Source organism: Trachurus trachurus (assembly GCF_905171665.1).
Source record: "Trachurus trachurus genome assembly, chromosome: 20".
Lineage (NCBI taxonomy): Eukaryota > Metazoa > Chordata > Actinopteri > Carangiformes > Carangidae > Trachurus > Trachurus trachurus.
This window is the reverse complement of record NC_139911.1, coordinates 10,729,725-10,753,493: the sequence shown is the minus strand read 5'-3', so window position 1 is coordinate 10,753,493 and position 23,769 is coordinate 10,729,725. Positions and strand designations below refer to the sequence as shown.

The window sequence follows — 23,769 nt, the reverse complement described above, 5'->3', positions numbered from 1 at the left end:
AGAGCCGTGCAGAAGGCACCATAGAGCAGCTGCAGTAGGAATACAATGGAAACACAGGACACACAGGAAGGATACAGAACAGTGGTGAACCCCCACTACCTGCCAATGCGCTCACCGTGGTGTGTTTGGTGTTGGGATGCTGTAGACGTGCGATGTTCAGCCTGTAATCAAATATCACATAGTGTGACTGAGCTGAAGCATCCAGATTAATAACGGGGTTAAATCACCCGCCGTGGAAAAGACACACACATAACACATACACATTCTTTATGTAGTTCATCAATCATTTTATCAATCCAGATAATTGATTCAATCGATTAATCAAGGAGGACAGAGAAGGGGAGGATGTGATTGATGGCGGAGGGGATGGGTCCGACCTGATTGAAATTCAGGAGCCAGAGTCTAAAAAGGTCAAGGGTCGCACGGGAGGCATTTATAGGCAGAGCAGCCTCTCAGTGGGACCTTTGTTGCCATGTTAAGACTAGCCTTTATCAGAAAGTGCGTATGTGTGTGTGTGTGTGTGTGGTGTGTGTGTGTGTGTGTGTGTGTGTGTGTGTGTGTGTGTGTGAGCACATGCCTGCTCAGGTACATGCATCTTTTCCTGTGAGGTTACTTGGCCTTGTGATCGTGGCGGGTTAAGTGATGCCAAAGCCCAATAATAAATCTCTGGCGCAACCAGCACAGATGACCTGAAGGTCACTGTTTCATTAAGTGTCTTCCACTTTGATTTTCTCATCCCTCATGCTTGTCTGCCTCCCTGCCTATACCTGCCCACTACACACACACACACACACACACCCCTAAACATCCAGTGGAAGGTAACATGGACAGATGTGGATAGAGGACGAAGGCTTTCGTTTATGGTACAAATACATGTGCTTTAAGGTAGAACCTGAACACTGATGAACCTGCTTGTTGATAGTAAGGTGAGAAGATTAATGTCACTCTCATATCTGAATATTCAATATGAATCTGGGATAAGACTTGTTATATTAGCTTAGCATACAGACTGCCAGCTTTGCTCAGTCTAAATGTCCACTGAGCAACACATTTTAAACTCAGCAGTTGTGGTTTTAATTGTTCAAGATCACCACACAGACAGATAGATTTTTTTCTTATTTAATGCTGACTCAATGCTAAGCTAAGCTAACTATTTTCTGGCTCCACCTTTAAATTAACAGAGGAAGGAAGTGGTGGTGGTCAAGTGGTCAAACAGTGAATAAACATATTAACTGTCATCCTATTAACATAAACATCAGCTGATCAGTGTTTTTGTCAATTAACAGGAAGAAAGAAAAAGAACAATTATCATAATCTACTGTTTTCTTGTTTGTCCTGATTTGATTTAAAAGTCAATTAATATTGACTGTTGGTTCAACAGAACAAGCAAATTGAACATGTTTCAGTTTAAGGAGATGATGCTTTGCATTTTCTCTGTTTTCTTTTGTTTTATAGACTGAAAACAGCTGAATAATAGAGAACTAATCAGCAGATTAATCTATAATGAAAGTAATTGTGAGTTGCAGCCCTACAGTGGCTGTGTGGTTTCTGACTCAAATATTCAATCACTTGTTCATGCGAAGACACTGATGAGTCACCTTTATGAGTGATGGAAATCAATACTGTCTGTGCATTTGTCTGGCCAGAGAAAGAGGCTGGGTGGCTTTGATCCACTCATAAAGATGGAATTACAGAGTGAAAGAAATCTAGGCGAGTGCATTTGTTTGAACTGTACAAGCAAAGCACTACTTCCCCCCAAAAGTTATTCACCACCACTTAGCCGTCCAAGGCCAGAGGAGCCACTTGTGTTTTTCAATTCACTGGTATTCCCCATTCAGTTTTTTTTATAAATCGAATCATTTGAAGCTTTACTTGAAAGCAACAATTAATCGGGAGGGGAAATGTAGCGAATGCCTGAGCAGAAGCTCTTGAGCAGACTCTAAGCACCTCTCGCGACTGCTTTTGTCTTCACACGAATGTTTTACTTTGTCCCGGATGGCGTTGAAAGCACCAGGGGGAGAGGGGTTTTTTCTGTAGCCTTGTTAGATTTGTCACAGGTATTCAACTTTCTCTTTTTCCTTTTCAACGTAAGGGGTGGTTCATCTTTTCTCAATCCCCACAAGAACACAGCTGAAATCGGGCCAAGAATCGCTCTCCTTTGATTATAGGTTTTATCCAGCGAATGTCATCATCAAACACACTGACTGCTCATCCTCCTTCACCCACTGTTTCATTCACTTTTTTTTCTCTCATCTAGTTTTCTATCACCAGGCGCACGGCGTTGCCAGGTATATGGGTCTTGCCCCTCATGTCTACTGTGCACACACTGAAGCTCTGACTCATGTCTAGACAGAAAAATTAGGGCATACGTACAGACACACATACACACACACACACACACACTCACACACACAAAAGAATGGTGACATTTAGGCAAGGTGTTCACGCTGTGCAATCAGAGTTCATTTTCCACAGTGAGCTCAGTCAGTGGTAGCCATGCCTCGGTTTGGTAAGGAACAATCAAATTTAATGTGAAGCCTTTTTTGTGTTTCCTGTTTCTGCAGAGTGAATGCAGCCCCGAGCTCTCAGCTAAAGGCTGTGAAAGCACAACTGCTCTGTCACTTTAGGTTGGAACAATCAGCAGGGTTGCATTTAATGCTGTGGAAGTTGTTAAATTTCATTGTTGTATGCAATATAATATGCATTGCAAGCTCAGTAATAACCAGTGATTCATTTGTATTATTTTTTCCTTTTAATCATGTGACAAACTATTTATTGGTGGTATATACACATCCTTATGGAGCACATACTGTACTAAAGTGATGACTCTAGAAAACCATTCAGATTGTTCAAGAGTCAGCTTCTATCTTATATTGATATACTATATACTGTATATTGGTAGCTATCTTTCAAGATAAGATGAAACTGTGATGTTGCACCGGCAAGATGAAGCAACACACCTCAGCCAGGCCTGGCCTGTTGATGTAATTTATTGCAATATTATACAGAAAAACTCTTAAGAACCTTTTCTGCTTCAAGCTGACTTTTAGAACTTCACCAGACACTTCCCTTATCTCGTTCACTCGACTAATGTATGGCCTGAACTCGGCTTTGTTCAAGTTCTCACTGTGTAAAAGTTTGGTTAAGGATTAGATTCATAGTCCCCAGCGGTCTGTTAAATGTTTCTGAAACCTTTCTTTAGGACATTTTTAATGTTTTTGCTCTTTCATTTATCTCTGTTAAGCTTCAGCTCTGTTTTTTTCTGACGCTGCGAAATAGAACAAAGATAAGAACTTAAACTTACTGGGGGAGCTCTGACTCAATTTTTACTGTTGCAGTCCAAAAACATTATTCCTGTTGTGTTCTTATTGTGATTTCCAGCGTCATCAGTCGCATCAGTCAGCAGGTCAGATGTCACATGACAGCGACCTGGCCATCAAAACACCTGAGCACACCTACATCTTTAAAAACCCCAGTGAAAAATCAAGTTTTTAATCTTTTAAATATGTCCATATAGTGTTTTTAATGACACACGAGACGTTTTTCGTGCAGGAAAAAAAACAGCCAACGCCCTGACTGAGTCTTTCCACCTTGTAACTGAAATGAACCAATGGCAGACTGATTATAATGGATTCAGTCAGGCAGGGATTCATACGTCATGTCACCTAAGGAATCGATCTTGTCAACCCAAAACCCCGCCAGTACATGTGCTGAGAGTTTGCCTCAACACAGCCACTAACACTGTAACAATGTTAAAATAAACTGCACGTCACAGTTCTGATCGTCTGAATTCAGTCCAGTGTTTTTCCTGATAGGCAGGGCCTGATCCATATTTTTTATAACAAGAAAGTAAGCTTGGATGACCTTAGGGGCTCAGTTTTCCTTAGTATTTTTACACATTAAAAACAAATCTGGACCTTTAATATCACTGGCTGTTATTCCTCAAGAAAACAATAGTGGTCAACCTGTTTGTTTTATCTGCACCAATCATTTTTTTTCCTGCTTCTTTGATCTGTGTATCTTCAATCTTCAAAGGGTGCAACAATCGTGCATCGCGAGTGCAGGTTCAAACGAAGAATCTCACCTTTAGGACTTTCATGGCCTGAGAGCACGAGCCTCCGACTTGTGACGAGCGGTGACTCCAAAGAAGAGAGAGCGGCAAAAAAACATTTAAGGATTCCAAAAGGATCCCAGCTATTTGTAGTTTTCTGTGCAGGAAGTTCCTCGGTATATTGTTACACCTGGTTGTTTTTCCCTCTGTGGTTTTGTAATCATGTATTAAAAATGAATGCCCCCTCTTCTGCTCTCTCCTCAGATCCGGACTTTGCAGATTTGGGAGTACCTCCACCTCTACCCTGTAGGTATACTCCTTCTCTCTCTCTTTCTGCCTCTGTTTTTTTCCTTTCTATCTTTCTGTCCCCTCTTGTCTTTACATTCACTCTTTATCTTACTAAAGCCCACGCTTGTGTTTCCTCCAGTTACATATATATATCCTTTGTGCCTTAGTTGTCTAATGTCTGGTGTGTACGTGTGTCATATTTGTGAGTCAATGTGTGTTTGCTTGAACCGCACATGTATATACGTGTGCATGTGTGTGTGTTTGTTTGTTTGTGTGTGTGTGTTCATGCATCTGTGTGTGTTTCAGCATGTCAGTATGACATGGTTGGTCCAGAAGGTATCGTTGAGTCTCATCAGATCACCAGAGACGGGAAGGCTGGCGCCGGCGAGGCCGTCGACTGCAAATGGTACATCCGCGCTCCGCCGCGCTCCAAGGTTAGTGACATGAGCCGTACTGTACTGTACGTTCGCATCCAACTGTGAATTAGATTTAGAGTCAAATTTAGAAATGTCACGTAAAGTCAAATGGAAATGAAATTGTGTTCCCATCAGCTGGGTTGATGACAGCAACCCTTATTAATTTGCTGTTTCCATTCAGCATCCATCCGCACATGCAGCGAGATTGGAGCGTTGCATCAGGAAGCTTTGATATTGCATGTGGGTTTGTCTGCAGCTGTCAGCAGTATCCCAGTGTGAGTGTTCGTGACTGCGGGGGGACTTGTTCCTCTGCTGGGGTCAGACAGATAGGCAGAAGGGTTTACTTGGGGTCAGGCCCATTTTTTTAATCAGCAAGCTGTTGCCAAGAGGAACAGAGGGATGGAAGGGGAACGGGAGAGAGCGATAGAGGGAGAGCAGGGGAGTGGGAGTGGGGGTAGACCGGACAGACAGAGAGAGGGAGGGAGCGTTAGCGCTGATGAAATAGTGTTGCCATGCAGTCTGACCCTAAGGCCTGCAACAGCCTTTATTTGTTTTCTCTGCCAGTGTTCTCCACGCTGCCCTGCATGCATATACAAATACAAATACAGGCATGCTTATGCACACACACACTCGTACACACACACCTATGCTGCTTCTAATACAACCCTAGACATGCTTCCTTATCTAGCAGAGGTACCCGTGCTGCATTAATGCTGCAGGATTAAAAGTTTCCCGAGGGTAGAGCAGCAGTGCAGGAAAAGGCCACATTTTATAAATGTTATAACTTCTCATAGAAGTCTATGGCTCGATCATATACGCCCATACCCAGTCCAGTCTATGACTGCAGTAAATCCCCTGCTGGAAAAAAAAAAGTGCTGGCTCTCTTCTGGGTGCATTTAATTTAACAAAATAAGAGCTCATTTTTTCTTTGACTTTTAAGGTTTGAACAACTCTTTCAAGGACAGGAATTATTTTATGAGCCCACAACACAAAGATATAAAAGGCTCAGTTATATTTATGATTCTGTATCACTACAAGAACCTTTTTATTTAGATATTTCCAACATATGTGTGTGAGTGTATCTATGATAAAGATTTAAAGCCTCCTCCAACCATAGTACTGCAAAATGTTATTGGAGCCAGTACATAAGAAACAGTGTTTATATTCCTCTCAGGGGTGTGATAATGCAGCTGATATGGCAGCTTAACCGTGCCACTATTTGTTTCACTAATTCAGCGCCTGTTAATACTACGACATGTTATCTTTTCCCATTTGTGGCCAACTGAGAGATCTCTTTAAAGTCATACAGCACACATTAGGAAGCTTTTCAGCTGCGTTCCACCTCTGATGAAAACTTTCATTTGAATCTCAGCACTTTCACGCAGGTTTTTTCATTCTGCGCTGCAGGCTCTGCAGGCTCCCGCACCGTATACACACACACTGGTTTATGATATGTCTGGCTGATAATATTGCAGTGACTGTAATTCACAGCGACAGCAGTTGCTTTTATCTGGCGTATTCTTTGGGCTGCATATTTACAGCTAATGCCCTTGATTCCTTTCAGGCACGTCCTTCAGATTCAGCTACTTTAAGCCTCAAGGCCACACTAGCTGCGAGACTACGTCACCTACCGGGATTCATTCTCTTTATCTTAAGCACTGGGCAGCTAAGTGTAACATTGAAACAGTTTCAGACCTGGCCCTGGTTAAATGTTGTGGTTGATTCAAAAAGGCAGCAATGATTCCTCAGTCTCTCCAAGTGGAGCACATAAGTCAGCTGCTACATCGCAGCAACAGCGCCAAGGAGGCCCATAAGTCAGTTTTGTGTGTGTCACATGCATGCATCCATGTGTGTGAAGCTGGGCCTGGGTATGTGGATGAAAGAGCAACAGAGTGAGTGAGCCTGGCAGCATGATGTATTTTACCTGGTCTGAATCAGTGTCATATTTTGCCCTGCAGGAGTGTCTCACAAGGCGAGTCATGAGCCACAGGCTGACAGTCATTGGCACTGATGGACAAGGCAGCAAATAAAATTTTTAGCACAAATCTATCACACAGTCCTGAAGCCCTCACTTCCCCCCACCGCCGCCGCTCACATCCACAGATATGAAACTTGCAGTATCTTCCTTTATCTCCTTTGGTTTCTCGTTTCATCCCACTAACTAAATAATACACATTCATGCTCACATATGTCTCCACCGACGGAGATGATGGAGAAACATGTGTGTGTCTGCATGCGTGAGGTTGCGCTGCATGCGGGCCAGGGCTTTCATTTCCCTATGCTGATACAGTGCTGCACCGTACGCAGTGTGCCAGAAACAGCAGAGAGATAATGACTTCCTATACCGGAGGCTCTAATTAGACTGCACCGGAGCGCTCCAGAGAGAAAGGAGGAGAGGGGGACAGAGTAGGAAAAATGGGAAAGAAATACTTAATAATGCATCTTATCGAAGATCTATATAGGGATGGAGTTTAGGGGTGAGATGGCAAATGGCAGAGCTATGAATGGCACATGAGTTAAAGAGAAAGGGGATATACCTGCAAGTTAGCAATAATGACCAGGTACTGTTGCCAGAAGTGTCAGCACGGCACCAATTTTTATATCAGGTTGTGACTGTTTTACACCACCATGTGTCATTTTAATTGCAGCTTTTCTTATTCATAGGTTCCACACAAAAATAACCAAATTAATTTGGTTTTACTGGGAAACCCTGAGTATCACTTTTTTTAAAACATGTTTCCAAAATAAAAGCCCATGGTGTGAGTAAATTAGTAAATGATGACATAAATGATGTAGCAACTTGTCTTCCTCGTGGTATTTCTGTTTAGACAGCTGTCCGGAGTCAGCTGACAGTTGTGTGGAGGAATATTTTTACCCGCTTCATTTTGACTCCTAACAGTTATCCACAGGCATCATTTGTGTCCTGTCTGGATTTTTTTTTTTTCCTCCACCACACCTGCCTGCGCCATCTGACACCGTCTGTTTCTTTTCATGAAGATAATGGCCAGAATATGGACATTCATTCGAACTGTAATGAACAGCACGAACACTGTTACAGGCGCCTTTTAAAAAACAGTGAGAACATCTTCTTCCCCCAGTCAGTGATGGATTCAGCGCCATTATTGGGCGCCGCAGAATCAATGAAGAGGCAGCCTATTTTCCTGCTGCAGCCAATCTCGTGCCTTACAAATTGGTGATTGTATCTATCTGATCCATTGCCGTCATTTAGCTTTGTGATGCCATCTGCACTCTGATTTTTCTTCATCATCGGTCAGATAGAAGAGTTCGGCAACGGAAGCTGCCGAAAAAAACAACCTCGAGAGCGATTATTTTTGTATTTCTCAGTCTCTTTCACATTCAGCGATGAGGACTTCTTTTTACTAGCATCTGTCAGGCATTGCTTTAGTGAATGCAAATGCTGAGCAAAGATATCGCAGGCGAATTACAGTTATTAATCAGGTTGTCATCTCAATATAGCAGCATGGTTTACTAAAAGCTTTTTTTTTTTCTTTCATCACTGTGTTAACCCACTCTGCCAAAGTAGCACTAACTAAAAACACTTTTGTACTCGGTTAAAGCAGATATCAGCTTCACGGCCGTTTCGGCTAATGCTGCGTTCAAGGCAGGCTTTTGAAACCGTAAGTTACAGCTTCAAGTCACAACTACGACTTGGTAGCGTTCCAGGTAACCCGTAGCTCGTGTTTTTACCATCCTGTTGTCTGTGAAAGTTCCCTATAACGGCCACTCGTAACTTCCGACCCGTGAACTCGTACCAGATCGAACTGGTATGACTTCACAGGAAGGAAAAACACAAAGTACGAGTTTCTTTGAACGCACCATGAGTTAGCAGCCCCCGCCCTTGTCAGGCATCAATTGGTCCTCGTGCTACGTCACCACATTCACGCGCATCCCTTGGCTGCACACACAGCCCTTCATGCCGTTCTCTCTCCTCATTGGATAACACTTGTATCCCACAAGGAAAATTTTCTCCTCGGGTTACAGCAGAGCAGAGTGACGGAGAGACTCGTGTTTAGGCTGAAATACTTCATGTAAGTGATTGCTGACGGAAAATAGGACTATTTAGGACTTATATTAACAAAAACATTCCACTGATATCTGCTTTAAGCCTGTAACTATTATCTCTTGAAGTCACGGCCATATACCAAAGCCTAATTTCTGTTCGTCCTTCACTAGTGTTTTAGGTTTTACATGTTACATTTGCAGCAACAGTAAAGTAAAAAATATATAAAAAAGTAAATAATTTATCTCTGGTGTCTTCTGGGTACAAAACCCAATGAATAGATTCAGCGAGGTGTGCTTGATTGGTATATTTTGCATGAGCACATCAGAAATTAGTATTTTTCTGTCCCATTGCTCCTATTACACTGCAATTCCACTTCAAACATCCAGGAACTAGGATGACTAGGAAACTGTCCTCATGGGAGTACAAACATGAGCTGCAGCTGTAGCATGAGGTATACTGCAACACCTCCAGGCAAGAGCGCAGGAGCCCTAATTATTCTCGTCTGCTTTGAGAACAATTATGATCCGTTACCTTCTTGTGGAACTGCGTGAGGAGTCAGCAAAAACCTGCAACTCATCTCTGATGTTAATGCAGTTCTTCGAAGCTAAGGGAAGTTGACTAAGCTCTGTTTAATCAAGCAGGTCGTGCATGGCCTGAAAACATAGATAGAGGGTATTCACACTAGTGGATGTGCTAATCTAGTCAGTAGCTGTTGAGTTTTTCAACAGGATAAGTTATAATTTTGTGATAATTCTGGGTTTCTCTTCAATGATTAATTTATTCCTGAATTCATTCAGTTGTAAACCAAAAAATGAATTGCTTTGTATCCGTGATTAGATGATTGATTGAGTTAGCCTTTATTGAACAGTTTGCCGCATTTAATAAATTGTTTGTGCTGTGGGTAGAAAACTTTAAGTCTAATTAGTCTACTATAAGATAGTTACGTAGAAGCCAGTTGGCTAATTGCTAACCATGCAATGACGGAGCAAATGTCCTAATTAGTACGCTTGTTACTTTCCCCTTTATTTTCCTATTGAACTATAAAACAAATGGAGACAAATTTGGCGAGGCCACCTAACCATAACCTTAACCTTGACTACAACCTTAATAATTACACATTAAATCTGACTGCTTTGGCAAAGTGCCGCATGGAGCGAAGCCATTTTGCAACGTCATCCACCCAGAGCAACTTTGTTCATAGTCAAAGTAATTTCTGAAAGTTTGCCCTCCATCCTAAATGTTTCACATATCTGAAAAACTGATTTTTAATGCATCCGCACCGGCGACATCTGTGGCCTGGAGCATTATGTTCGGCCATAACTTCACTGTGATATCAAAAATGTTCTACAAAAAACATTTTCCATTTTTCCACACCATAACACAAGATGATTGTGACTATATTTCACATTTGGTCAGACACTGAATGGGTGGCAGTACGGCGGCCCCACCTTGAAACTGTGGTGATTGTATAGATCTTCTGTGCTGCCAGACTGAAGATGGATGTGAAGCATCCAAGTTTTAAAATGTGTGGCTTCTTTACAGAAACAACATCAACATCTGAAACACTGTCATGGCTTCAACCTTGTGTCCTGTCAGTAACATCTTTATTGGCTAAGCTTAATACCTTGTATTTAATTTATGTCTTCATTGATTGGTTGGCACAGGCATACAATCATGGGGCTGTAATTCTACTTTTATTTTACTAGCTACAATGTCAAGTGACATTGCTCTTACTGACCTTACTGTCCTTCTGGAAGTTTCCCCCATCTCCACACAGGATCTCTGAAGCTCAACCAGAGTGGCCATCAGGTTCTTGCTCACCTCTCATATTAAGGCCCTCAGTTTGGCCGCTCAAGGAAGAGCCCCGGTTGTTCCAGACCTCCTCTATTTTGGGAGTTCTTCGTATAGCTATCCTCAGATCTACACCTCAACACAATCCTGTCTCTGAGCTCATGAAGCTTTGGCTTCGCCTCATGGCTTGTTTTTTGGTCTTATAATGCATTGTCTTCTGTGAGACCTACAGTAATCTAGACAGGTGTGGGTCTTTCCAAATCATGTTCCATTGATGGATTTTACCACATCTGAGCACCAATAAAGTTGTAGGAACATCTCAAACATGATCATGAAGAACGGAGGTACCCAAGTTGTATTTCAAGTTTCATACAGATTTTCCTTGGAGACTTTCTTAATACACTGCATTGATATTTTGAACTGCTTTGAATTGCACTAGTATAAATTAAGTGTGAACATCTAAATAATTGTTTATAGCATAAAAAGGTCTGACAGTATCAGGGCCCTGTGTGTGGAAGAGTGCATCATGTGATTTTCTTCAATAGATAACTTTGTTTCAGTGCAGTGATCACACCATTGTCGTTGTCGTGGTATATAATTTTTTGTTTTTTAAAAGAAAACAGCTTGGGCTGAATTTTACGTTTTCAACCACAGTTTCTGCACATTTCTTGGTTGACAATAATACAAGTCTAGATGATTTGAGGGGCAAGTAATGTTTGGAAAAGACACATTTACTCCCCATTAACGTCCATCTTTGCATCATGAAGCCAGCAGGTGATATTTAGCTGTGTTTCATTCCGTTGTCGCACTATTAAAAAAAAACCCTGTTTCTTTGACAAAGCCAATTTAGCCAAGACACTGGCAGAATGTGACATATTTTTATTAGATGGAAGATTATTGACACCAGTATGAGACCTCTGGGGAATTGGGAGCTTGTTTTCGGCCTTTGATCCATTTCACTTGTCATGTTGTTGAAGCCGAGTTGACATTGCATGGTCCATTATCCTGCTCCATCTGCAGCTTTCGTCTTTGGGCATTTAAAGCATCACATTTCCCTGTCACAGTTCGGGAGTGGTCCACTCATTAACAGTAATGATGGCAAGTGCTGTGCGCGGCCGACCGGAACCAGAGCTGTGATTGGGTGATCTCGGCCTGATGAATGAGTGACAGACAATAATGCAGAGGCAATCGGATGAGTCAAGGTGGATAGCAAGGTGGATATTTCACGTAATAGGGGGATTGTTAGGATGATAAAATAGTTCTTATGCTGTAGAAAAATGTCGTGGTATTAAAGTCTTTGTTATATACTGTGGGCTATATGTTTGAATTTCAAAGGAATGGTCTCTTAAGTGGATGACATTTTCTCTCTTGAACACCCAAAGCTTGTGGCAAAATGTCCAAGGTCTACTTAAAGTTTAACAAGGGTGTAGGTTTTTGTGTAATGCTTTATCTCAACAGATATGGATAATGAGTCTAAAGCTAATAGACTCTGTCTGTCTCTGAGTCCTCATTTGATATGCGTCTGTAATGACTTTGTACAAGCTGCAGTCTGTCAGTCTTATTTCATTACAGGGCTGCTATATCAGGCACTGGTACAATGAGGAAGATGCAGAAAGCTGAAATCCTGTTTCTCACTCCTCTTTCCTCTGTTCTGTTCACCTCTCTCCACTGTCATGTCCAAATGCTGTAGCATCCTCACTTGATCTCTTCTTTCTTTTTTTTCTCTTTTCACCTTTCCTCTCCTCTCTGCCTCTCTGGACAGATCTACCTGCGTTTTCTCGACTATGAGATGGCCAATTCCAATGAATGCAAGCGCAACTTCGTGGCTGTGTATGATGGTGGCAGGTGTGACATGTTGAATCTCTTCATTTTAATAAATCCTACAGAGGCTCAAAGGCACCGTAGTTAATTTTTAGGCTCTTTATCTCATAATCATGACTTAATCGTCTCTTTATCTTGCAGTAACGACTTACATTTTATGCTTTTCTTGTGAGCAAGATTTAAATATATAATTATATTAAGACAAGCAACTAATGCTTCTCATTATTATTTTGACAAGTTACAGTATCCCTGCCCCTGTGTGTTATATTGGCCACACTACTGAGATTCATCAGTGAGCTCCTTTTCAGTCAAAGGAATCTTTTGATATTTTAGGAAACACACTCATTTGCTTTCTTGTTGAGAGTTACACAAGGCGATGAACACCACCCCAACACCTGGAGAATAAATATTCAGCTCCTGCAGCAGCTGGTTAACTTAGCTTATAGCTTTACAAAGTTGGAGAAGTTTTGAAGTGGGAACAGAAACGAGCTGTTTTGTTTGTCAGTGTAATATTTTCAGGCAACTAGCGAAGCCCTTAGGCAAGCACTGCACCCGTCCAAGAAATACTCATCACCCGATTGTAACGGCGCAGCCTGTAACTTTTACAGTTCTTGTACTTATTAAATGAGCAAGATTTAATGTGTTAAGTGGTGAGCTGTAGGGGAGCTGGTAGGCAGATTGTATTATCTTTTCACAAAGGAGGCTGGCTGTTTCCCTCTAATTCCAGTCTGTACGCTAAGATAAACTAACCAGCTGCTGCTGCAAGTAAGAGAGTGTCAATCTTTTCATCTACAGTAATGCTCAGCAAGAGGGAAAATGTCATATCCCCCAGATATTGAACAATTTCTTTAATAGAACAGCAAGAATACACATTAACAAGTTCACTGGAGGAGCAGTAACTTTGTTTTTCCATGCAGGAGACTCATGTTAATATCATGCTTAAAGAAAATAGCTCTTGATATGATGACATATGTTATGTAATGTGATCATTAACTACAATGCACATAGAAAATATCAACTCCAAGTCACTTGATATTAAACTATGTTTTTTTTTTTCTCCTTCCAACTCCTACTAGTTCGGTGGAAGACCTGAAGAGCAAGTTCTGCTCCACGGTGGCCAACGACATCATGCTGGTTTCCACGCTGGGCGTCATCCGCATGTGGGCGGACGAGGCCAGCCGCAGAAGCCGCTTCCGCATCCTCTTCACAACCTACCAAGAACGTAAGGCACACTGCACTCGGACTTTTTATCGTAAAGATGTTTACTGAAACATGATCCACCTAATGAGGCATAGCTATCGGCTTTACTACCACACGTTGACGGCCCGAATAAAATGGCTTCAGTCTGGGGTGGTAGACGCGGAGATGGAGCCATAGTGACCACGTTTATGGTGCGTTCTAGCGGATGTCATTCATTGGGAAGGTGCTGTCACAGGTTTCCATTTATTTTTATGACCATCTAAACTGCGGCAGGCAGGAAACCAAGGAACATGATTTCCATTCTAATGAGCATTGCCTTTGGGTGATTGTGAATGACATTATTGGTGGATTTGAGCTCGACTCTATAGAAACACCACAGGTGGGGGCATCTGCACTGGTTAATTCCCTTATTGTAAAAAGGTGAAGAGATGAAGAGAGAGCGAGGGAGAGAGCGAGCCTGAGACAAAGGCATATCAGGGTGAGCTACGGTTTGTTCGCATCTTTGAGCCAAACACCATAGGAGAGATTAAAATTCACACACACACACACACACACGCACACAAATGCTCACACACAGCCTTTCTCTTTCTCATTCACTGGCTTCTCAGTGATGGAGCTTGTAGTTTGACAGGGGTTGCAGAGGGCATTCTTTGTACTAGTGAGGTGAATGAAGAGGGTCTGAGGGCTTTGCTGTGCGCACACTACGTCAATATCATTCAGGGCCCTTCAGTGCCACAAACACACAAACCTACCTCCACTGTTGAACGTTGCATCTTCGCGGCTTTAAGTGAAATCTCTCAAACTGATACAAACACAGGAGTCGGGTTAAATCTTTTCAATGCATTCCTAAGAAACACTGTTCCACTGATATTTCAAAGAGGCGCTTTGGATTTTATTTATATTGTGACAAAAGGACCCTCTATGCGAGATGCCTCCTTTCAGAATGCTCTATTAATGCCACACTGTGTCATATTGGGATTATGGCTACAGAGGAGCAGAAATAATGCATCTTGGATTAAGGCATGTACAGAGAATGGTTATTTGAAAGTGAGCTGAATTTGCTTTTCCCTCATCCTGCATGGTTGATTGGATTTACTAAATGTCAAAAAGTACACCCACACCAATAAGGAACCATCGAACGCTGAGGGACAATCAGTTGATGCTGCTTACATAACTACAACATGTCTACAGGGGATTGCATGTGCATGTTGCAGCGATGAGATAAGATTCAGCTCTAAGGACCAGTTTCTTCAGAATAGGTGACACCGGCAGCTCAGTTGTTTGTGTTGTGAAGTCAGTGTCCCCTTTTGTAAAGGCCTTTTTTCACCAAGCACAGCCAAGATGTGCTGTTGCCGGGGTAACGCTTCTGTCTAAGTCACTCAGGCGAACCCCGGCCAAACCTCAGCCTTTAGAGCAACATCCACCACAGCTCAGCAGCACTGCACCAAACCTGTCAACAGTCAATGAACAGGTGTATCAGGGCTGTGGAGAGCAGACACAGCAGAGCAGCTAATTCAGTCCAGTCCACACTCTTACCAACTCCGAAACTTGTTTTTTAGTGCAGACGGAGCAACTTTTTTCATGGATTCTGTAAGAGTAGATCACAATACTTTACTGGTGCTTGTGAAGTGTGGCAGCTCATTTATGGAGCAGCATCTGGCTTAAAGAAAACAGGCTGAAAGTACAGTGGGTTTATTAGAAAGAATACTACATTAAATTGACTAGATAGATAGATAGATAGATAGATAGATAGATAGATAGATAGATAGATAGATAGATAGATAGATAGATAGATAGATAGATAGATAGATAGATAGATAGATAGATAGATAGATAGATAGATAGATAGATAGATAGATAGATACCAGCGTACCAGGAGCTACAGCATTTCATGAAGAGATATTGTCTGCCAGAGGGAAGAAGGACAAACTGGCAGCAGGATGCCCTGTAGGTTCATTTACAATATTTAAGGAACAGGACAGAAGCCTTGAGCTGTAGATGTCTTCTAGATCCCACATCAGTTTATTCTCTTTTTCTTCACGCACTGACTTTTTTAAATTATTATTCTGGTAAAGTGAGTGTTAACTGCCATAATCTTCAACTGAGAAATTAATTGTTTAGGCAGACATACTGTAGTACAGATAGATGATTCTACAAAATTTGGCAACATTGCTCCTCCCTCAGGGACTGAAAGGTCACCAAAGTATTTTAATGACTCAACTAAGAGAACTAGATTCCACCTGACATTTATGTGAATAAGCTTTTAAAGGATAAAAACAAACCTTTTACCTATCTGCTGTGTAAAATGCACTGTTTTTCAATAAGTATGTAAGTATTAAGAAGTCACATGTTGCACTCACTGAACTTACTTTAAGTTATGAGATGCTGTTAAAAGCTTTGGAAGAAGTAGTAAGGGGACCTTGACAGTATGACAGTATGTGATTCCTTGACAGCTGTAGGACTAAAGCACTGCTCCCCTCACTCAGGTGGAAGGAAGGTGTTGTACAACTACAAGCGAGTGTGTGTAAGCGTGTGTGTGTGTGGGTGCGCTCTGTTACAGGTGCACTAGCTGGGTTTGCAGCTTATAGACCATTTTTTACAATAAGTGTTCCCTTGCCGTAGTAGATCCTGAGCCATTATATTTTTTTTCACAGCTGCTGGTTCCCAGTGGGACCAGCAGCTTTTAGAGAACCGTTCACAGCTGCTGACTCCCAGCGAGTTGCTCCAATGGGAGAGACCGACGTTCCCAAATGCTCACATCCACTTTTATCGCCCATGCTTTGTTCACGCCTACTGATACTGGTCTTGGTCTTGCTTCGTTTTTTTTTAAATCGTATGCGGGGCTACAGTGTGAGATTAGCTATGTGAAGTAGAAGAAAGTGAAACCTATCCTTACCCACAGAGCGATTATGTCTCAGGTGATGAATCTGCTCGTGTGACGTCTCAGCTGTCAGCGTTGTTACGCCTCATCAACGGATATCAGTCTCTGGGGTTGTAGATGGAAATTTGCTCTGGCTTCACTACACACATCACTTCTGGTTTCTTGTAAAGCCTCTTTATTGTATGCATGAAAGCATTAGAGGCCAACATAATATGCTGATGTCTGCTAACATATGGGACTTTACTGTGCCTTAGATCAGATTACATCATCTCTACTCCCTTGTTATCTCGGTAGCTTTGGGATTAAGAAGAATACTGCGCACTAGGTAAATGTAATCCATTCAATTTGCTGAGAAAGCCCACTGTTTTTGGCTTGCACATTTTCTTTTACTACATGTAGTGTAATCCGTGGCAACACTTGCAGATTAACTCTCTCTGCAACAGAGGTCAAGCAGAATACAAACTGAATTTTGTACATGTCACATGAGCCAGAGTATAAGTCAGAAAACACAGACAGAAGAAGACAGATAATATGGGATGAATGAGGAACAGACAAAATTGAACCAGGCTCATGGATATATTAATTATTTAAAAAGTAATAATTATAAAAGTGCCTCTAAGGGACAATTGTAAAAATGTGCTTGGGTTTTAAAGCGGAGGTAAACCGCTCCACCGTCTTGAAACAGCGATGACAAAGACGCGTTCACCTTCGGACTTTAAAGGTCAGAGGCGTCTGGACATGGACATGGAGTGAGGTGTCCAGGAGATACAAGCTGGTGCTCTTTGCTGTGCTGTGCTGTGCTGTAAAAGCACATAAAATAATATTAAAATCCTTTCCACGCTATTTGTCACCACGGTAACCTGTGAAGGGAGACCAGTAGTTTCATCAAACAGACAGATGGGCTGTCGTTACTTGGTAGCAGCGATTTGCATTTTGAACTTGCTGCAGGCAAAGTAGATGATGATAATAAACACTCTCACACAGTGTTTATTATCATCCATTTGAATTGTTAATTAATTGTTCGCCGAATTACACAGTGATAGCAAGAAAATGTGTAACGAGGGATAATTACTACTATCATTATGGCAAAAATGAGAATAACATTGATAGCATCAGACAAAATAAGGGCATAGACACGTCATCCACACAATGCAAGACAAATGTGTAACGGTTATTTGAGTTGAAGCATCCTTGATGTGTGGCTCCCAGTGCTTCACTGCAGAAGCCTCTTTGCTCTTAGAGCTCCCCTCTGCAGAGACACCCAGACTATTTTCATCAGCCACTCATTTAGGAGTTAATTTATGCTTCCAGCAGTGACTGTGAATGTTTCTGTGTGGGCAAGAGGGCACTTTTATTACAGAATGTCTTGGAATTAATTTTGCAGAAGATTAGTGTGGATCGCGCTCTTTATAACGTCTGGTCTCGCCCTGTGGTGTGTGTGTGTGTATGTGTGTGTGGAGGGAGCCAGGAGAACGAGAGGCAGTGAGCTCCCTCTGGTGGTTATTAACTTAGATAAATGTTGCACTTTTGGCAGATAGCGTATGAAAGAAAAAAAAGGGGAGGGAGGAGGGGGCAAGAACAGAAACTGAGGTAGGGGGAGAAAATGAGAGGAGTGTCAGAACACACACAGAGAGCCAGTATGACTCAGGAAACGCTGGCAAAGGCCCAGAAAGGATGGGATACAGAGAGAGATGGCGATAAGTCACTCTAATTTGGTGTGTTATTTTTCACTTGGGATGAGTGCAGGGATGAAAACAACTATACATCACAGTGGTAACACTGTCAAATAGTCCCCAGCTCTGCCATACCACTGGCAAGCTGCTTTTGTTCGCAGTGCCAGTGTTGTATGTGACAGAGGGGAGAGTGGGAGATAAAGAGACAGAGTGAGAGACACACGCTGAGGAAGAGAGAGAGGGAAGGATGCCTCCCCCTCTACCAAACTGCTAGCAACGAAATAGAGCCATCCATTATGTTCACGTTAGTGGCACAATAAGCAACTTTGGGAACAGTGGGGAATTTATCGTGGCTATATGTTTCCCCCCAGGCGGATAATACATGGTTCGCTCTTTAATACTCTTCCACAATGGCGGAGCCTAACGAAGTACATTTATTCAAGTGCCACAATTTTAGCAGGCATGTTTCTATTCACTTATACACTACCAGTCCAAAGTTTGGACACAACTTCTCATTCAATGGTCTTTCTTTATTTTTATTGCTTTCTTTTCCATTTACTACATAATTCCATATGTTCCCACATAGTTTTGATGTCTTCAGTTTGAATCTACAACGTAGAAGGTGATAAAAATAAAGAAAAAACATTGAATGAAAGGGTGTGTCCAAGCTTTGGACTGGTAGTGTACTGTACTATAGTTTAATCAAATAGTTCAAATGACCTCCTTAAACATGTGTAAATACATTTAGCTGATAATATTAAGACTAAGAAGGAAGATTTCACAGTCTGTTGTTGATACTTTTTCCTAACTACAGTGTGAATTCAGAAGTTAAATGTGGTTTCAGCCAATCTAGTTAAATACATCACATTAAACCGATCCACAATTCCCTATATCAGCCTTTGAAATAAGTTGTGTTGTATAAATCATGTAATAATCCTAAAGCTCTGTGGGTAACTTTCAGTTCAATTCAATAGGACAAGCTGTTACAGCCTGTGGTTAGTTTGCAGTGCCATTGTTCCTGCTGTGATTGACAGCAGGAAGCAATGAATTAGCCAATCAGATGGCTTATGCATTAGTATGATTGGTAGCTGAGAGCAAGGGCACCTTGGCTTTAAATTATGTGGCTATAGGAGGACGGAGCCTGTAACATTACCACGCTGACTTTATGACCATGTCTCGTTGATGGGCGGCGTGGCTCTAACTCTCACTCTGTTGTCATGGAAAGGTGGAGGTTGGGGCGGGGCGGGGGGGGCAGGTGTCATGATGGATCGTGTGCTTGAGGACACGCTCATGTTTATTACCTGCTTTTGATTTGTGTTGACAAGTGCTGTGCACAAATAAACAACTTCTTGCATAAATAGAGAGGATTTGTTCGGGGGGTTGTTGTGTATGCAGATGATTGTGAAATGTCATGGCTCTCTTTCTCTCCAGACACAGCAAACACACACTTGCACACACATTTCAAGAAATCCATTCACATCCACGAGTTGTCTCTGCAAATGTTTGAAGAGGGAGGATGAGGATGAAAATTCATGAAGAACAGATGGGTTCAAGGGGAACAGGTCTGATTTGAGTAATGCCCATCCAGTTTTTTTTCTTCAAAATCTGGCACACTGGAAAAACTCTTCAGCTGCACGATTTTATCCCTGCAGCGAGTGTCCTACTCATTCACTACTCTTAATTAAGAGAAAATCACTAAAAAGAAAAACTGAAACTGTTCCAGATTTCTGTAATCCCTTAATTAATAAATAATAAGCTCTTACAACTCTTGTGTTAATCTGCTCTCTTCTCTTCCAGCTCCATGCGATGCAGATGCCTTCTTCTGTCACAGTAACATGTGCATCAACAACACACTGGTGTGTAACGGCATGCAGAACTGCGTGTATCCCTGGGATGAGAACCAATGCAAAGGTAAGATGTGACGTTCCAGCCTTCCTCGTTTATCCCGCATGAACTGAAGGTTGTAAGTTTATAACACAGAGCTGATTCACATGAGAAGAAACAAAGGTAGAATGTTTCAGCACCACGGACAGCGACAGATAGTGAGCCACCGGGTCTGTGTGGGTCTTTTTAACCGAGGAAGGTCCCAAACTGAGGGAAATTACCCAGAAGTCTGTGAGCAGCGGCAGCAGCAGCCATGATAAGAGCTGGTCGAAGTCTTTCAAAGATAAGGAAAAGGAGCTTCAGTGCTTCCTATCTTATCTCCTTCAGCATAGGGAACACTGGGCCTTCCTGGATGAAAGAGAGGAAGAAACGCTGTCCCACAATTCCTTACTGCAGCAACATTTAAATGCACAAATGTAGTTTCACCACAACAGAGCAACTTTTCAGTTAAAGTTAGTTTTAAAGCAGTTGGATTTTCTTCTTCTCTCCTGGGTTTCCTTATGAGGTCTCCTTCACATCTTTCCTTGACCTCATGACGTTTTCCATCAAGGTCAAGAAATAGTGCGTAGGAGAGGAGATTAGTTTTACTTTTCAAGCGCAGCCAAGGTTTATAGGCACCGTTATTTCCCCAGTGACAACTACAAACTAGCAACAACCGTGGACTGTAAAAATCTCATCCACTTGAGTTTTGATCAGGCATTTAGTGCAATTCACAACTCTTCTGCTTTTCTCCCATTTAGCCTTTTTTTAATCTAAATATCCAAAAAAAAACTAATTTAACACTTCAGATTAAAGGCATTAATCTAAATATCCCCCAAAAACTAATTTAACACTTAAGATTAAACATCTTTTATAGAAATGTTATTGAAGTTATAAAAACCCTAACCATTATAATCTAATTTGCCTAACCATTATAATCTAACTTGTATGAGACACGTGACAGTTCAACCTCAGATCCAGGTCTTGGTCCTGACTGATGCTTTGTTTTATGGTCTTTGAAGGTGCCCTCACCTTACCTTTGTTTCTGTGCCTTGAGGCAGACAAGGTCCTGTGCACTCATACGTACTTGTGATCCCATCAATTTCTTCTTCCCCATTCAGAATTTAAAGCCACTGGATCTATACATCGATCCCCGGTGTTTTGCTACAGTACTGGCAGCTCCATAATTTATACACACCTCTGACTTGAGATTTCCTCGATGCAGCATCTTAATATGACGCTTTTCCAGTAATTATCTGTGATGTGTTAAGACTCTTGGGATAAGCTACTTTTTCCTCTGCGTTATATTGCCGATTAATTAATCTTCTGTCCCTCGACCTTTTTCTGACCCATCACTGTAATCCAAGTACATAGGGTAGATCAACACTGTAGCTCCCCTGGGCCCTCTTACATCAATAGGAGCAATGTGTTTCTGATGATCATTAATGTACACTGTTTCTACCCACACTCTCTCTCTCTAACCTAGTTAAGCTTTTACACTAAACCTCCGGCTGCAGTCAACCACAGCTCTTCAAATCAGACGGAAAAGTGTTTTCTGTTGTACTGTAACTCTCTGAAGCTTTAAACAGAGGCAATGACAAATTGAATCAATTAAATAAATCCTTTACAGCCAATTCTTCACTCAGACCGAGATACCTTTCCACCCTGCGGTCTGAGCCGTGTTTGAAAATGTGCAGATCTCAGCAAGTGGAGGCCTTGTTCCTCGGCCTGTTCTGCTTACTCTCCGCTCTAGTACCGCGTAGGTCCACCACAGAGCCCACATTTGTCCTCATTAGTGGTAAAATGTCAAGTTTTATTCCCTTCTCCTTTACATCTCAGAATGTAACCATCGACTGTCATTGAAGCTCAGCGTGCTGTGCTACAAGTTCATCCAGCATTTAAATGTCACAGATCTCCCCGCAGATTGCCTCTCTCCACACCGTTGGTCCGCGCTACCCTCCGTGGTTTCTCCGCTGATAAATAGACTCTAGCTGAGACTCAATATGACCTTTTGTTCTGTTTGATACCTCATGAAGGTCGCGGCCTTAACCTTGTACATCATAAGAACCATTTGTGCAGAGATATCTTTCCGTGTGAGCTGTGGTTGGTCTCAGTCAATGAGCTGTTGCTAAGGACACCTTCCCTACATTTACAAGTCCCACCCCTTCAGTTTCAGTTGCCGTGCCTGTCAAGTGTCTCCTTATGCAGTTTACAATAATGATAATTGCAGATTATGCTACTGTTCAATAGAAATATTAGTAATATGAGCAATGTTATAATTAATTTGTCCTTTTACGACAGAAGACTGCAATTCTCGTTTCTAGCCAGTGACAGCTGATTTTACTGGCTGGAATTATAATATCAATGGCAGTTAATTAAACTAATGTTGAGTTGGTTGAATGCCCAGTCTCTACATGACATTTTAATTTTTTAAGTGGACCTGACTTAAAATAAAACAAGAAATCTGTAAAATATTCCTGAACCTGCACTTGGTGATTACATTATGTAGAAGATATGGAACAAAAGGGAGAGCACAGGACCTGTACTGTAGTTTAGAGCCAAGTAGTCCAAGTATTTGTCCTATAGTCCAAGTATGATTAGGTAAATTGTGAGGTCAGATTTAACATAACCCTGTTTGATCCATACTTGGCTAGAAAAACAGAGGTCAGATTCTTTAAAGGTGCAGGAGATGCTTAGACACTTGGGGTTGGCCACCAAAGCATCAGTGTTTAATGACCGAGGCCATGGCTCTGATTGGTGGTTTTTGGTCTTGCTAATGAGGTTAGTGGGTTTAAGAAGGAGCCAGAGGGAATTTGTTTTCATAAAAGTTACCTAATGAAGCTAATGGTTGGTTCACTTGACAGTAACAAGAGAAAAGGCTTTTAGGATGAGGAATCGATCATGTGACTGGTGAACGAAACACCATCTTGGGCACTAGATAGAGACAGATTGACTGGACCTTCTGGAGTGTAAACAAAATCCAGTTGAGCAGGGAATAAAGTAGGTAATATTATCTTAGGGTGGCTCGTTTGGAGCAGTTGTTCCGAAACAGGGAGCGGTTAACCCCCCCAAAAAAGCTCTGTTTGTTTGGGCATATGTGAAAACAGCAATGGTGCTCGGATGCAGGATAAAACAAGCGGGCCAAGATTGCTTAGAAGGGGTGGTCTCGTTTCGCTTCCATTCAAGTCCTGGAGTGGTTCTTTGCAGTGAGAACGTAATCGACTCAGTAACCGACACAACATGCGACCTGCTGATGATGTCCCATGGCTCTCAACGAGCCAGGCCGGCCCAACCGGTTCGAGTCAGGTTTGGGACGAAAATAAATAGGATGACTCGGGTCGGCTTACTTTTTGTTTTTGGCTGGGGTTCAGGCCAGAAATATATATATGACTCAGATCAGGTTAGGTCCGGGCTTCAACCACAGTTGGGGTCATGTCGGACTCGGGTTTTATTTTCATGCCCTCTGAGACCTCTATCCCATCCTTCTGGGTAAGATTTCTGACCGATGAGAGAACACATGGCATTTGTTTACAACTTTGAACCGCTTGGGACTGTTACCGTGTGAACACAAACAACACAAAAGAAAAACAATTGCTGAACAACAATTGAAAGTCAACAAGAACAACAATTGTATCGTTTTAGCCATTGAAATGGAACAAAGCAAACGAGCCACAGGTCTGAATACACCCTTAAACTCTGATGAGGAAACGTTTCTTCACAGTGGAAGAAGCATCACAGACTGAATGACTGACTCAGAGCTG

The 23,769-nt window shown here is 42.0% G+C and overlaps 1 protein-coding gene across 1 annotated transcript in view; it reads left to right on the top strand.

The window, feature by feature from the left end:
- The window catches only part of neto1l (neuropilin (NRP) and tolloid (TLL)-like 1, like), a gene marked incomplete at both ends in the record, with an annotated part of 63,195 nt that overhangs the window by 37,657 nt on the left and 1,769 nt on the right, over window positions 1–23,769 (top strand). Inside the window, 5 exons of the mRNA XM_083995778.1 lie at window positions 4,316–4,357; window positions 4,646–4,773; window positions 12,333–12,415; window positions 13,468–13,613; window positions 19,943–20,056. Of these exons, the coding sequence (XP_083851904.1) occupies window positions 4,316–4,357; window positions 4,646–4,773; window positions 12,333–12,415; window positions 13,468–13,613; window positions 19,943–20,056 (513 nt within the window). The remainder of the gene's footprint in view (window positions 1–4,315; window positions 4,358–4,645; window positions 4,774–12,332; window positions 12,416–13,467; window positions 13,614–19,942; window positions 20,057–23,769) is intronic.